General features: G+C 50.3%; 1 protein-coding gene across 9 annotated transcripts in view; it reads right to left on the bottom strand.

Annotated features, from left to right (window-relative positions):
* LRP8 (LDL receptor related protein 8) overlaps window positions 1-15,119 on the bottom strand; it is a 75,630-nt gene that overhangs the window by 24,762 nt on the left and 35,749 nt on the right. For 3 of the 9 annotated variants that reach the window (XM_081308623.1, XM_081308625.1, XM_081308621.1), the window contains exons 4-7: window positions 7,383-7,511; window positions 3,517-3,900; window positions 2,500-2,622; window positions 1,576-1,698 (exon numbers count right to left, since the gene is read on the bottom strand). In XM_081308623.1, the coding sequence (XP_081164749.1) occupies window positions 1,576-1,698; window positions 2,500-2,622; window positions 3,517-3,900; window positions 7,383-7,511 (759 nt within the window). Of the gene's footprint in view, window positions 1-1,575; window positions 1,699-2,499; window positions 2,626-3,516; window positions 3,901-7,382; window positions 7,512-15,119 lie in introns of all 9 variants that reach the window. The other 6 variants (XM_081308622.1, XM_081308624.1, XM_081308627.1 and 3 more) reach the window with 3 other exon arrangements.

Genomic DNA, 15,119 nt, shown 5'->3' with positions numbered 1-15,119 from the left:
GGGAAGAAAATGGATAGCAGGTCTGGATCCAAGTGTCACTGTCAACCCTTCCTTAGAAGGCCTGTTCCTCCCTAATTCTGCTAGCTTGGAGGTGATTCTACTGGGGAGTGGGAGAGGAAGGAATGGGGTAGAATGGTCCAGAGGCCTGAATAGCATTTGAAACTTCCATGGGAGGAAGCAGTGATGTCACTTTCCCCAGCACGTGCACACACTTGCATGCACACATCTGCATGCACACACCTGCATGCACACACACACCAGCTTATGTACAGTGGCACACACAGACACACAGATTCCATCAACACATTCACACAGAAATCAGTACACACAGAGAGATGTGTGAATGTAATTTTCCTGCCTTACTCAGATAAGATATGGATACAGACACTGGCCTCTCACCAGCCAGCACAGAGACAGGTAGAACACGCACAGATACAGACACATGCATACATACTTCTCTTTGGCGTGCCATGCAAAAGATGAGAAAAATTTAGCAGGTTAGTCGTCCCTGGCTACTGAAGATCTGGGTGTGGGGGGAAGATGGGCTCAGTTGCTCCTGCTTCCCTGTTCCCCTTTCCACAGGCTCCTTCTTAGGGGCCTTTTCTTGGCAAGGCCTGTGGGCGGTGGGTGGGAGGATGATAATATTTCCCACAGATGAAGTCACTCAGCTACTCTTCCTTTCGCATTGTTTTTGTTTTACATTGTCTTTTTTTTTTTTTTTTTTTTTTTTAATCCTCAAAAGGAGAGTAAAGACCCTGTTCCTGGGGAGCTCCAGAGAATGAAGTTCCTCTCAGTACCCAAGAGAGGAGGTACCGGAAACAGTCTGCCAGGAGGAAGGACAGGGAGGGGCTGACCTAGACTGTCCTCTTAGAGACTTTTCTGTCCAAGTCTCCTTAGGGCCTCGACCTGGGATCAGCACAGAAATGATTCCTGCACCTCTCTGGGACTACACTGGTTTCCTGGCATGTCCTCTGGGATGCTAGCCCACCTTCAATGCAGAGCTTCTGTTCTCTCTAGACTGGAACCCATCCTGTGGCTCCCATCCTGTAGCTCCAGCCATCAGGACAGCCACCTCATTCCAGTTCTAGCTCTAATCCAGCCCACAAATCTGGTCTCTGCTGCCTGGCCTGGCCTGAGCAGTGGCCCTAGGATGTGCCTCAGTTGACTGCCTGGCTGCTATTCTCCATGTCTCCCCTACAGAATCCCCTTCAGGGGCCAGAAGCCTTGAGGCCAGGGCCTTAGCTAGATCAGCAGGGCAGGAACACGGAGGAAGAAAGTTGCAGAGCACACACTCAAGAGTCTGAACACGAAAAGAATAGGGAGAAGAGGTGAAGTTTGTGAGAAACAACATACTTTTGGGGCATCTGGGCTGGAAAGGAAAGGCCTTTAGAACTTTGTAGAGATGTAGAACAAGAGGCTCCAAGGGCAAAGAACCTCATATAAGACAACAGGACAGCACACATGTCCAGAGAGAGGGTCAGAGCAGAGGAGCATGTGAGGGCCTTGAAGTCGGACACCAGGATGGGGCATGGCAGGAGAGTTAGTCCAGCCATTGGATGTAGACAGGTACCATACCACACTCTTTCAGAAGCTCATCCGACCAGTCCCGGCAGTCCCTCTGAGCATCACACACTTTCCCGCTGTCCACGCACTCGCCACTCTTACACTGAAATTTGTAGGGACCCTCACAGGTTGACTCTGTTGGGCCAGACAAGAGAGTGGACAGTGTCTGTGAGACCTTGAGCAGGTAGGTCAGGGCTGGATTGGGCCAGGAACCACAGAAGATAAGCAGAGTTCCAGCCCCAGCCCCCACCAGTCTAGAGGGTAGCTCAGGACAAAGAGCCAAATTCGGGGCTGGGGAAGCACGGCTCACAGACAGGATCCCAGGAACAATCACAGATACATGCTTTGACTAGCTGGGGAGAGCCATGGGGGTCTGTGTCTGATCTGGCAGCTCTATACATAACAGCTCTATAGAGACATCAGAGGCTGGACTGACAACCTCCTGAGGGGGGACCTTTGCTCCATGGACTCCGAATAGGAAAGGCTACTTAACTGCCCAATCTGTTATGCATTCCCCTGGATGACTAGTGAGTTAAGGTCTCTGCTCCTTAGAGGGGCAGGTGACAACCAGAAGAGTCCTCTCAAAATCAAGGGGGCTCCTTGAGGAGCAGGATTCAGTGTCTGTTCAATATACTAGTGAGGAAAGTCACTTGGAAGCTTAGTTGCAGGGGGTTGGGGGACAGGGGGACTTCCTTAAGTGCCCTTTCATCTCTCCTTAGGTTGCTTTTTGCAAATTTCTTTAAAAAAAATCCAGTTCTGGTGCCATTAGGACTTCATAGGAGGGGAGTCATATAATTTAGGGGCAATGATGCTCTGGGGAGAAATACATGCCAGGGACCAAGGGGGGATCTTTTCCAACTCTGCTTTTTCCAGATCTGGGAGAGCTCAGGGCTTCTTCTCAGGGAGGATGCTGCCCCATTGCCTGTGTGAACGCACCCTGTAAGCAGCCAGCTTCATCACTCCCATCTGGACAGTCTTGTTCCTGGTTGCAGCGTTTGATTGCAAGGACACAAGTCCCATCCCCACACTGGAACTCGTCCCCACGGCAGGTCCCCAGCACTGCTGGAAGAGGGCAAGAGGAGATGTTCGGGGTCAGTGTGGTTCTAGGTCAACTCTCCCCCGCCCCATATCTACCCCTGGCAAGAACAAAACCAGTGGCTAAGCTTAGGAGTCCTCAAAGGACACCTGGCCAAGGCATCTCCAGTGTACAGATGGGGAGACTGAAGCTCAGAGAGGGGGAAGGCTTTGCTCAGGGTAACAGCACTCTGGCTGGCAGAACCACAAGTAAAATTCAGGTCTCCTGTCAGTAATCACCTAGGGCCACTCCTCCAGAACAGACATTTGGCCTTCCATTGAGTCTTAGTGCTCATGACTTAATGACTTTATCCATTTAGCAAGCCCTGCCTGACCCAGGTGCTGTGCTGGGGATGGGGACCCCATAGACTTGCAAAAGAATCTCCCCATCCTCTAAGAACTCAGGGTACAGAGAAGGGCTGAGGAGTACGTGGAAGAGGGCATGACAGTGTAAGATGAGGACAGCAGGGACCTGGGGTGGCCCAGTGGAAGGACCCAGCCCAGCTGGGATAGTCAGATTGTAGAAAAGGCTGGTGAGGAGTTCCTGAGTGCACAAGGTCACTGTTTAGAGGCACTAGTATGTGACTGCCTGGATGGGGACAGGGCAGTGGGGGGGGGGGGGGGGAGAATGAAGGAGAAGGGGAGATTGGGGCAGATACAGGTACCATTGAAGATGCTTGGCTTCTGGGGTCAGACCTGAGCCCCACTGCTTAGTAGCCATGTGACCTCAAGCAAGTCACTTTATTCTCCCAACCTAAGTCCCTAGTAAAGCAAGGCAATGTATTCAGGGTAAAGCAAGGAAAGGAAGCCTGCATCTGGCCTACTGGCAGCCGGATCTGCAGGCCCTCGGCAAGGCTGGATGATGTGGAGGGGGCTTACGGCAGTCGGCCTCGTCTGACTTGTCCTTGCAGTCGTGGTCCCCGTCACAGCGCCAGCCCAGGTGTATGCACTCGCCGCTGCGGCAGGCAAACTGGGAGGTGGGGGAGCAGGCTGCCGGCGCGGACGTGGTCCCCAGGCCTGCTCGACCACAGAGCTCGGCTGCCTCATCTGAGTGGTCCTCACAGTCGAACTGGCGGTCGCAGACCCAACGCTCAGGGATGCAGGCGCCACCGACACCGCCACAACGGAACTCACGGGGCCCACAGGCAGGGTCCGCGCAGCCGCGCTCATCGCTACCATCACCACAGTCGTCATCGCCGTCGCACACGAACACAGCGGCCAGGCACGAGCGGTTGCTGCACTGGAACTCGTGTGGGGCGCACACTGCGCAGGACAGAGAGGCGGTCGGCCGCCGGCCCCCATCCCCGCCCACCCGGCCCTGCTACGGAGGCTCTTTCACCTACAGGAGGGAATGAGTCCTGCTGAAGGCCTGAATGGGGGACGTGAAACCAGGCACAGCAAAGTGGAGCTTCCAGTGGTGACCCTGGGCAACACACTTGCCCTTCCTGAGCCTTATGAGCTTCCCTGCATAAATGAGAGTGAAGATTCCTGCCGTGCTGCCAGCAGGATGGTGGAGCAGGAAGGCTCTAAGCTGCAGAGCATTGCCTGTCTGGACAGAGAGGCAGTGATCTATACAGTCACACTGCAACAGGATGTGAGGTTGTCCCCTATATCACAGCTGTGGGCAGAATAACCTACACATTCCATCACAGGCCCCGCCCTGGCATTCCCTGCTCTGATCCCAGCACCTCACTCCTGAACGTGTCCAGCTCCAGACACCTTAAATGGTTTGGTGATGCCATGCACAAGGGAGGGTCCTACCTCCAGGCCTTGCTCAAGTGGTTCCACCTGCTGGAAGTCCACCTCTTGCCCACCAGTGCCTCTTTTTCTGTCATCAATTCTTTTCCTTCAAGAGCCCAAGTTCCACCTCCTCCATAACACATTTCTTGTTTCTCTACTTAGGACATCTCCCACTGCCTCTGCCCTGTGTGCCTTTCACAGCCAGCCCAGATGCCTGGGTTTCACATCCTTCTCCATCTGCTCCAAGACAACAAACAAACAGCCTAAAGGTGACCCTATTTTGTCCTGAGGGTCTGGCATGGAGCTCCCAGCAGGAGGTAGATGTGGAGTGGATGGTTATGAGACTGGCCTGGGTGTGAAGAGTAATTGAGGGCATAGGTCATGGCCCTGACTGTGGCTCTGGGCTTCCCCTCTCTGATGGGCTGCTCTGAGCTCAGAAGCAGGGAGGACCTTAGAGACCAGTCAGCCCACTCGCTAGTTTACAGATAGGAAAACTATGATTCAGAGAGGGGAACAGCTTGCCCAGAGTCACACAGTCCATGGTGACAAGAGAACCAGAACTGAGGTTTGGGGCATTTTCTTCCTTTTTTTGGTACCAAGGATTGAACTCAGGGTCACTTGAACACTGAGCCACATACTCAGCCCTATTTTGTATTTTATTTAGAGACAGGGTCTCACTGAGTAGCTTGGCGATCCTCCTGTCTGAGCCTCCCGAGCTGCTGGGATTACAGGCGTGCACCACCCCTTCCTTCCTTCTTTGACTCCTTCTCTAGCTTTTCTTGTCTTCTTTCCTCTTGGAGTGTAAGCTGTTTTCAGGGTCACAACTTCCTTGCCTCCTTCCTTCCTTCATGTCTTCAGATACTGGCCAAGAACTAGCTTGGGGACCCAGGTGAGTCATGGGTGCAGTGACTGTGATCACAGGTAACAGTGTAGTTGCAGCACCAGATCTCTCCACGAGGGGTCGCCCATAGCCTGTTTATATTTTCTGGTGGAACAATGTCAATTTTCATTGTTATGGAGCGTAAAGTGAGGTCTTTGGTTTCACAATGTAGGCAGCTCATGTCATGTGTTTCTGACAGCTCTACCAAGTTTCTGACAGTTGCATTTTTTCTCCTTCTGGCTTTTGAGATGTTGGGGCATTGGTGGGAAGCACATGGTATGGATGCCACAGGCTCTCAAGAGGACGCTGATGCCTAGATTAGCTCCCCTCCTACCTGTCCAGAGTCAGTTTGTACATGTCCAGAGAGGATTCATAGCCTTCTGAGAGTCCTGATAGGAAGTGCTTCTTTTTTGTGGTGGTGGTGATGGGGGACTGGAGATTGAACTCTACCACTAAGCTACATCCCCAGCCATTACGTTGTTGTTGGTACTGGGGATCTAACTCAGGGACACTTAGCCACTGAGCCACATCCCTAGCCCTTTTAATTATTTTTATTTTGAGATAGTGTCTCAGTAAGTTGCTTAGGGCCTCACTATGTTGCTGAAGTTGGCTTTGTGATCCTCCTTCCTTAGCCTCATGAATCACTGGGATTACAGGTATGTGCCAGCATGCCCAGCAGGGAGTGCTTACTAATAATGAGTTCTCACCAAGGTTCTAAAGCTAACAGTAACTTTAAAATCCATGCTACCTAGACCCACACTCACTCCCAGCATGCAAATGTAATAGCCTCTGAGAGATGGGAGAAGGAAGGACACATTTTTCCTCTGCCCAGACAGTAGTGAACTATAGCAGAGAAGCCCAGTAAGACCTAACACGCTTGCTCTTATAATTAATGGGAAATATTTCTGTCCCAACATACCTAGTTAGATACTCCTACCCTCTGCCATAGTGGTAGACTTTATATTGGAGGAATCATCTGATTATAGCGATGAGAGGTAAGGAGAGAAGAGGATTCTCATGGACCAGTGAGTCCTTACAAATTATTATAGCTGAAGAAACGAGCCAGTACCATCACTGGGGCATTGAAACTGCTGGTCCCAGACAGGATCTCCCCACATCCAGATGCTCTCTGCTTCAGACCCATCAAAGCACCAGACCTAGAATCTGTGACTCAGAAGTCTTGGGAGGAGATGGCTTTCCCCTGGGCCGGAGGAAAGGCCAGGGTGCACACAGAGAGGCTGTTGGAGAGCACAGGGGTGAGAGGCAGCAGTGGGCAAGTGGCAGGCTTAGGACCTTCTGTGTGAGCACCCATGTCTCCGCCTAGCCTCCCAGATTAGTAGTCAGTCTCCCTGCCCCCATAACCTTGTGCTTCCAGAGGGAGCCCTATGTAGGATTCACCTCAATGTCCCTTCCAGAGTTTGGCTCCAGGCCTGGCACACAGTAGGTACCCATCAAATTGAAACAAGTAAGGCCTAGTCATAGTTCCCCCTGGCCCAGGCCTTATTGGCCTGCTCCCTGGGAAGGAGATAATCCTGTATTTGAAGTTCAGTGATGTGGAATTGTCCCATTGACCACTTCCATCTGTCCCTGCTGAGGCTGTTGGGACTGTCTTCCCTACCCTGTGACATGTGTGCTCGAATCTGAGATTTCTGCAACAGTCGTCCTTCACACCTCAGGAATCTGCCCTCCTCCCCCAGACAATACCCATGCCCTGGCTCAGGCCACCACCATTTCTCCATACAGCCCACTCCCTGGATCCTTTGCCTTTTCTTAGAAATTGGAAAACTTGTGGAATGGATGAGCAGATGTCAGGTGTGGTAAAAAGCTTTGCTGTTCAGACCTGAATTTCAATCTCAGTTCTATCACTCAGACTTGGGCACTTTTCCTTCCTTGTCTGAGCCTCAGTTTCCTCACCCATAAAATGGGGATGATAATGGCTACTCATGAGGTGGTTGTTAGGATGAAAAGAAGAAAATGTCTCCTAAGTGCCCAGCTGTTACTAGTGTCCTGATCATTATCCTTTCCTTTCCACTTGCCAGGCCCCAGGGAAAATAGAAGCAGCCACTACTCCCCAAGGCTGCCTGACCATGCTTGGTAGACCCTGGGTTTCTGATCCCAAACTCACAGGTAGCACAGCCAGCTTCATCTGCTCCACCCTCGCAATCCTTCTCCCCGTCACAGCGCCAGGAGGCAGGCACACACTTGTGGCTGGTAGGTCCACAGCTCAGTTTCTCTGCAGGACACACTTGCCTGGCTGTGGAGACAGATATCCATGCATGGTTTAGCCAAGGGGGACACAGGGCATAGTGCCAACCAGTCCTACCACCCAGTTCCAGCCACCTGGCACAAGGCTGTGGGTGTCCCTCAGGATCCTCCTGTCCCACATCTCAAGTTTCTTCATCCGAAGTCCCCGTCTGCCTCTAGGACTTTCCAAATCCAAATCTGACCCCACCATTCCCCTGCCTGACACTCTTCTCATGGTCCCTGGTCCCTGACACTCAAGTCCCTCCTTGATCCAGTGACTCCTGCCTGTCTTGCCTGATTATCCTTCTCACCCCTCTAGATCTTTCTTTCCAGCTCTAGTAACATGCAGCAGCCTCCCTCTGCACTCCTCCCCGACGTTTCCCAGCTGGGTGCCCTTGGGAGATATAGGCCCAACTAGAGCAGGGTTTGCCTTCCAGATCAGTGACGCCATAATCCGAAGCTGTATATGTGAGGGCTCACCAAAGCCCCTGTAGCTCCAGCCCACCCCTCTCTAAGCCCCCTCTTCTAGTAATGGTGCTAAGCCCACCGCTGAGAGCAGCTACCGCGTGGCAGGGCCCAGCGGGACTACACAGCTATAATTACTGCAGCCGCAATCAGAGGCTGACTCAATCAGGGGCCTGAAGCCCCAGGGTTGATTCTCAATTTGGAAGAAAGAATGAGAACCCTATTCAAGGCTGGGGGCAGCTCTTATCCTGAGCTTCTCCTGATGCACTTGACAGCCAAGGCAGATGCCATTTCAGACTCCCATGGTTGGCTCCCCACTGCCTTCCAGGGTGTGTAGGAGGCCCAATCTCAGTGGTCTCTAGTATGTGCCAGGCACAGTGCTAGAGGCTTCTATTTAATCTTTTTTTAGGGGGGTTCCAGGGATTGAACTTAGGGGCACTCGGCCACTGAGCCACATCCCCAGCCTGATTTTGTACTTTATTTAGAAACACTGTCTCACTGAGTTGCTTAGCATTTAGCTTTTGCTGAGGCTGGCTTTGAACTTGTGATCCTCCTGCCTCAGATTCCCAAGCTGCTGGGATTGCAGGTGTGACTCTATTTAATCTTAATAATAACCAAGGAAGGTGAAGATTTATGTCCCAGCCTCCAACATGGAGACCGAGGACATGAGCCCTGGAGCCTGGGTTCAAATTCTTTAGATCAAACATTCACTGGCTATGTGAACTTGAGCAAAAATCCTTATCTCTGGGCCAATAAAGTGGGGATACTGCTGTGTCCTATCATGATGGGGCTGGATTTGTACTCAGTGGTAGAGCACTTGCCTGGCATGCATGAGGTACTGGGTTCAATCCTCAGTACCACATAAAAATAAATAAATATATTGTTTCCATCTACAACTAAAAAAAATTTTTAAAAAAGATTGTTATGATGGCCAAATTAATGTCTGTAAAGTATTTCAAAGAACACTTAGCCTAGTGCTACTATTACAACCCATAGATAAGAGATGAGTACTCATGAGTCTCATTCATTTATCTATTGATTATTGCTGGGTACCAGACAAGGTGGTCTGCACTGAGTTCTAGTCATGCTGCTGGTAAAAAGTGCATAAGTCAGCTATGTCTGAGATTGGGAACAGTCTGTGGTACCCCTAGAAGCAGTGGCTGATCTCATGCTGATCTCTGCTCCCAGACTAATTTCCCCTCCTCTTGCTTCTATACCTGGGATGAGGGGCCACAAAGAATGGAGAAAGGACACAGAAAAGTTGGGGAGACAGGTGTGGGGCAGGTGTCTGAGTCAAGGTCCACCGACAGTATTATGCCATGGGAGAAGAGTAGTTTTGACCCCTCCAGTATGAACTTCAAAGTTATCCCTAGGAATATATTTTATGAATTATAAGGCAATCCATTGAGAATACAGGATTCATTGGATAGAAATTTCCCTTTATAGCTGCCAGATAGAGCTCTGGAAAGCACTGACACTCAATGACCTTTTAAAATGTCACCTTGGGGCAGTCATATCAGATAGTAAAGGGGGACTGGGAGTTTTAGAGATGGGGTCCTTCCAGGGCACCTCTTCCACTAACACACTGTGGGTGTTCAGGCAAGCACTTCTGGGCTCCACCAGGACGTGAAGGAGCTGATACCAGTGTCTCCTGGAGAGTCCTCTGACCAAGGGGAAGGCAGTGAGGGAGCTATTAGAAGTGCAGGTTCCCAGGCCCCAGTTTGTTCTGACTGAATCTAGACTAGGGCAGAGCTCAGGATTCCAGGCCCCTCTGTATTAGAACCCTTGAATTAACATTGGGCATTTATAAAAGATACAGGATATTTTACCTCATTCAAATACAAGTGATACCATAAAAGGTGTTAATAGGTGTTTCAGACACTTGTAAGCGCCCCCGAAAGAGCAATGGGATGAGGGCAAGGCACCACTTTTCCCAAGCCAGATCCAGGAAACAACCTCAAAGGGGGTTGGGAGGGCCACATTTACCAAGCACCCTTGGTATATCAGGCTGCTTGTGCCAAGTGTTTTCCCATTTTATCTTACCACAGTGTGAAAGCTAGCATCCCCCTACCCCAAATTCACATTGGAATTTAATCCCCAACGTGATAGTGTTAAGAAGTGGAGCCTTCATGAGGTGATTAAGCCATGAGGGTATGAATGGGATTAGTAGCCTTATGAAAGAGGCCTGAGGGAGTTCCCTTGCCCACTCTGCCATAAGGACACAGTGAGCATGTACCATCTATGAGGAATGGGCCCTCACCAGACACTAAATCTGCCAAAGCCTTGATCCTTAGACTCTCAGTCTCCAGAACTAAAAGCAACAGATTTCTGTTGCAAATTAGTCAGTTTAAGGGATTTGGGGCTATAGCAGCCAGAACCATCACCCTTCCCTGACAGGTAAGCAAGCCCTGCAGGTTGTGAGTACAGAGATCATCGTGTCACTAGTGTTCCTAGAGTGGAATAGATAAGCACCCCATTGTACTGATGAGGAAACTGAGGCTCAAGGAGACAAAGTAACTGGCCCAAAGATGCACAACAGGTGAGAGACAGTCTGGGTTCCTCTGACTAGAGCCCTGCCCTTTCCAGAAAACCCTAGATACTCTAAAACCAGCCTCAAACTCTCTTCCCCAAAGCCTAAGTGACTGAAAATGGCTCTTGACCATATGCACCACCTCTAGAGGCCTGGTTCTTTAGACCCCAGTGCAGCAGGCAGCCGACTGAACTTTGAATGAATATTTATACAGTTAATAGCATAACCTTTCAACAAGGACAATGATTAAACAATCCATCTGCTTCCTTTCTTTATAATTAATAAGACATTTGCTGTGTCCCTAAATAGACAGTTCTAATTACAGGCTCTCAAGGATTCATCAGTGCCTGATAGCAGCATCTCACCCTGAAGAGTCAAGACTCTTGGAATGCCAGACAAGAGGGGCCTTGGAGGTCACATTGATGAGCACCCCTGGTCCCAATGTCTTGAGAAAGGAATGATTCCAGATATTCAAAATGCCCGTCTCTCCTGGAATCCCATCATCTCTCTTGTGACATTGTTCTTCCCAAAGTTAGGACTTGATCTGGCTCTCTAGGCAGATCAAGTCCTAACTCTGCTGCAGAGCCCTTGGTAGAGTGACATGCAGATCTCCTTTGGAGGAAGATCCCATTATTTCCTCCATTTTACAGCTGAAGAGAGCAAAGCCCAGAGAGGGTATGTTGTCTGCTCAAAGTCTTATAGTGAGGGGCAGAGTTTGACTTCCAAACCAGGTCCAAATACACTGCATAATTTTTGTATTTAACCATTACACATGGAAAGAGTAGGCCCCACAGGTCTCTTCCACACATCTGAGCTGGAGAGGAGTCACTGGAGGAAGGAGGCTCACTGAGCCTTTGCTCAGGCAGGTTGTGCATGATGGCTATCAGATATCCACTGTTAGGATTCTTGAACCCAAAGGCCCCCTGACAGTGTGATATAAGAGAGAAAGAGCAGGGTTTGAGTCAGATAGACTTGGGTCCAGGTTTCATTTACTAAGGTCCTAGGGCAGGTCAGTTAACTTCTCTGCATCCTGGGGTTGAATAATCCCCGGGGCGGGGGGCTGGTAGATGTTTTAAATGAGGAAACATGGAAATCACTGTATTTGAGATCCTGGAACAAATCTAAAGCTGTAGAAACTGTTTCCCTTAAATGAACTGTACATGCAAAAGACTGGTAGGGCACCTGCTTCTACCCTGGGACATGCACATGGGTCCACATGGTTCACCATGGCACAGCCTCCACCTAACTGCAGCCTCTCCTTCATGCATGCCCCCAAAGGACACCTTTGGTCTGCTTTCCAAGTACCCCAGGTTATAAGATGCAGAAGTTAAAACCCCTCCCATCTCTCAGACAAGAGGAACCCTCCAAAGTTGGCAAGGGGGCTTGAAACTACTCCCAGGAGTGGCTGAAGGCATTTATTAATTTCTGGAGAATCTTGCCTCAGAAATCCAAATCCACGGGTACTTTCTCCAATACATAAATTCACAAATTAACAAAGAAGGACATATCTGTTGAATAAAAAAAAGGAAAGTACTTAGTAGCTACTCATTGACTGAGCAAGTCTACATATCAACTCACTTGAATTTTAGAAGCAGACAACCTCCAAATGGGGACTACCAGCTCCAAGGAGACTGGACACTCAGGTGATGGGAGCTACTAGCTCTCCCCAAGGAAGCACAGCATGGGACCATTGCTTTGTGCCCAAGCTGGGAGTTACACCAGGCTCCTTCACATGGGGTCTGGCAAAATGCTTCTAGCTGGGTCAGTCCCTTACTTGCTGGGTGATCTCAGGAAATCCCTGGGCCTCCATTTCCTGATCTATAATAAGAAGGTGAGCTCGGTTAATCAGCAAGATCCCCCTCCCAAGTTCCATATTCCATATTCGGTAAGGAGCACCCAGAGTGTAACTCATTCCTCTTGAATCAACCTCTCTTCCCCCTTCCCTATACCCCTTCCCAACAGAGGCCTGAAGGTGGGTCAGAGTGGTTTCCCGATCAAGTGAGCTATAATTAGAGTTGAAAAGCTACTTTCATTAGGCAAATGTTCTGGGCTTTTCTGTTATGACCCTGGCTATATTTTTTTAAGTACAGAATTCAGAACCAGAAAGAATGGAGCTGGGAGATATCTTGCCCAATCAGGGGCAGACAACATAGTAGGGGGAAATGTAAGAACTGGGAGCTGCCGCCACATCCCTTTTCCTCTCATCATAGCCCCCCTCACTTATACTGTTCTAATACTATAATATTCTAATATCTTACTATTATAAAATGTTGTGTTGTGGCAGAGGTCTTAGAAGCCAACATAATAATAAAAATAACACCATCATTTACTCTGGTACTGACACTTGCACTTTTTCATGAGATCCTCACAATCCCTATATGGCAGGTATCATTGTACCATTTGACAGATGAAAGAAACTGAGGCTCTGGAAAACTGGGCAATTGGTATGCGGTCTCACAGGCTAATGGACCAGACCCACCTATATCAGATACCAAATCACTATACTTTATTGTCTATAATCTTTCTGCTAGGGGTGAGGAGTGGGACTCTATCCTGGGAGCTGGCACAGTCCAAGAAACCTGGTAAGCTATGGAGATTGCTATGGCAACGCCAATTAAATGGACAGTGGGTTGGCTGCCGGGATCTCATTCAGCTGGGAAGCTGTGAGCAAACCTACTATCAGGCCCTACTGCCCCAAGTTCTGCCTGACCCTTGAGGTCTCACTCTGGCAGACCTCTTCCAGGAAGCCCTCCCCAGCCATGGGCCTTGCCTGCCTCTGATCAATGTTAACAGGAAGCAGGGATCCCGGTCCTTGTGCCCCAGTTGAGCACAGGCAAGGGAGAAAGAGGATCTCAAAATACTAAGAGTTCAGGAATCTTGATATCATGAAATTCTGGAATGTTAGAGGTCAGGGCCCAGACAGGAATGAGAAATAGGTAGAACTTCACAGGGAATTATTGGGATATTCCAAAGGAGAGTTGGGCCTCTCCGCTCCTGCATGCTGCCTTCTCTATTGCTCCCACAGGTGTGAATAAGCTGTGTATCTTTGTGGTAAGTCAGTCAACTTCTCTGGGCCTCCAGTTGCTCAACTGTCAAATAAAGGGGGACCTGGGAGGCTAGAGGGATGGAGCAGGAGGGCCTGGCACAGCCTATGGATGGGAAGGCAGCAAGTGCTTGGATGGGAAGCACGGGTGGGAGGGGGCAAGACAGGACAAGCAGGAGGCTGAGAAGGGGGTGAGCAGCCCAAGAGAGCAGGGCCCCAGGAGGTCCAGAAAATAAGGTGAATAGCAATAGAGACTGAGTTGTGGAGAGAAGGAGGAGCACAGCCCTGGGGCATTAAGATAGCCCCCAACTAATAACCACAACGAGGCCCCTGTTCCCCTCCTTTCTGCCCCCAGTGTCCAGGGTAACTGCTGAAGTGGGCGGATGGCAGAGCTAGCTAACTGCAAGAGTAGAAAGGCCTCCTGTGGCCACAGCCCTCCTCCCCAGATTCACTCCAGGTGCACATGACTCTGCCCTTGGAGACCAGGCAGCCACAACCAAGTGGATCAACTATTACAGCCTCAGTTTCCTTCTAAGTGGGCCCCACCTCCCTCCCAAGGTTTCTAAGAGATGCAAATAGCAAGTGGGCGTGGCTGGCTTTGTTCCTTCTGAAGCTCAGGACAAAGCACTGGGCTTCCCTCCTGCCCTGGCGCCCCAGGACAGCATTGATTCGGGCTATCTGGAGGGGTAACAAAAGGATAGGGCCTGTGGTATGACTGAGAAGGGCAGGGGAAGTTGTACAAGGAAATGACCCCCTTGTCTGCTGCGGGGGTCGCTCTTGCTCTCCACTCTCTCCCTTTCTCTTTCTCTCACAGACTGGTAGCTCTGTTGCTAGGAGACAAGGAAACCCAGTTATCTCCAGCCACAGCCTTAGATGGGACTGTGGCCTCCATTGTCCCTGCCTCTGCCTCTAGGGCAACTATTACCCCTGAAGAAGGGTTCCCCGACCCCAAAAGCCCCACCATTCCACCACGTGCTCACCCTGTCCCAATCTTTTGTCTCAGGCTTACACAGCTGACACTCTGCCTCTGGACCACTGGGTCCTTCCCCACCCCCTTCTCATCTCCTTTTTAATTTAACAAATGTCACTGAATGACCTGCCTGGTGTAAGTTTGCTTAGAGGATTAGGGCCTGGAAAAGAAATCACAGAAAGACAAAGCCCTGAGTGTGGGAGGCGGGCCTAGGGCTTTGGCCCTCCATATCACCCCTGGCTGCATCTGTCACCAGCCAGCTGGCTAGGGACAACTGGGCTCCAGGGCTCAGCCCACCCAAGGCACAGGAAAAGGCTAGGACCTCAAAGTCCTGGCTGGGTAGCCACAAGCAAGTCACTCAACCTCTCTGAACTTCAGTGTCCTCCTTTACAAAATTCTGAAAGTGACAGCATTTGCCTCCTGAGGCTGCTATGGGGATAAAAGGAGTTAATACACACAAAGAGTTTAGCACAGTGTCTGGCACACTGTAAATGCCTAACAAGTGCCAGCGGCCATTCGCACTACTGGAATTGCGACCAACAGGGGCGGCCTGCAGGAGGTACTATGGCTACTTCTGGGCAAAAGGACTCAATGGGCTGATTCCAGTGCC

The sequence above is a fragment of the Spermophilus citellus genome (assembly GCF_964194105.1).
Source record: "Spermophilus citellus genome assembly, chromosome: 9".
Classification (NCBI taxonomy): Eukaryota; Metazoa; Chordata; class Mammalia; order Rodentia; family Sciuridae; genus Spermophilus; species Spermophilus citellus.
Note: the sequence above shows the minus strand (reverse complement) of the source record. Positions and strands in the feature narration are given on the sequence as shown.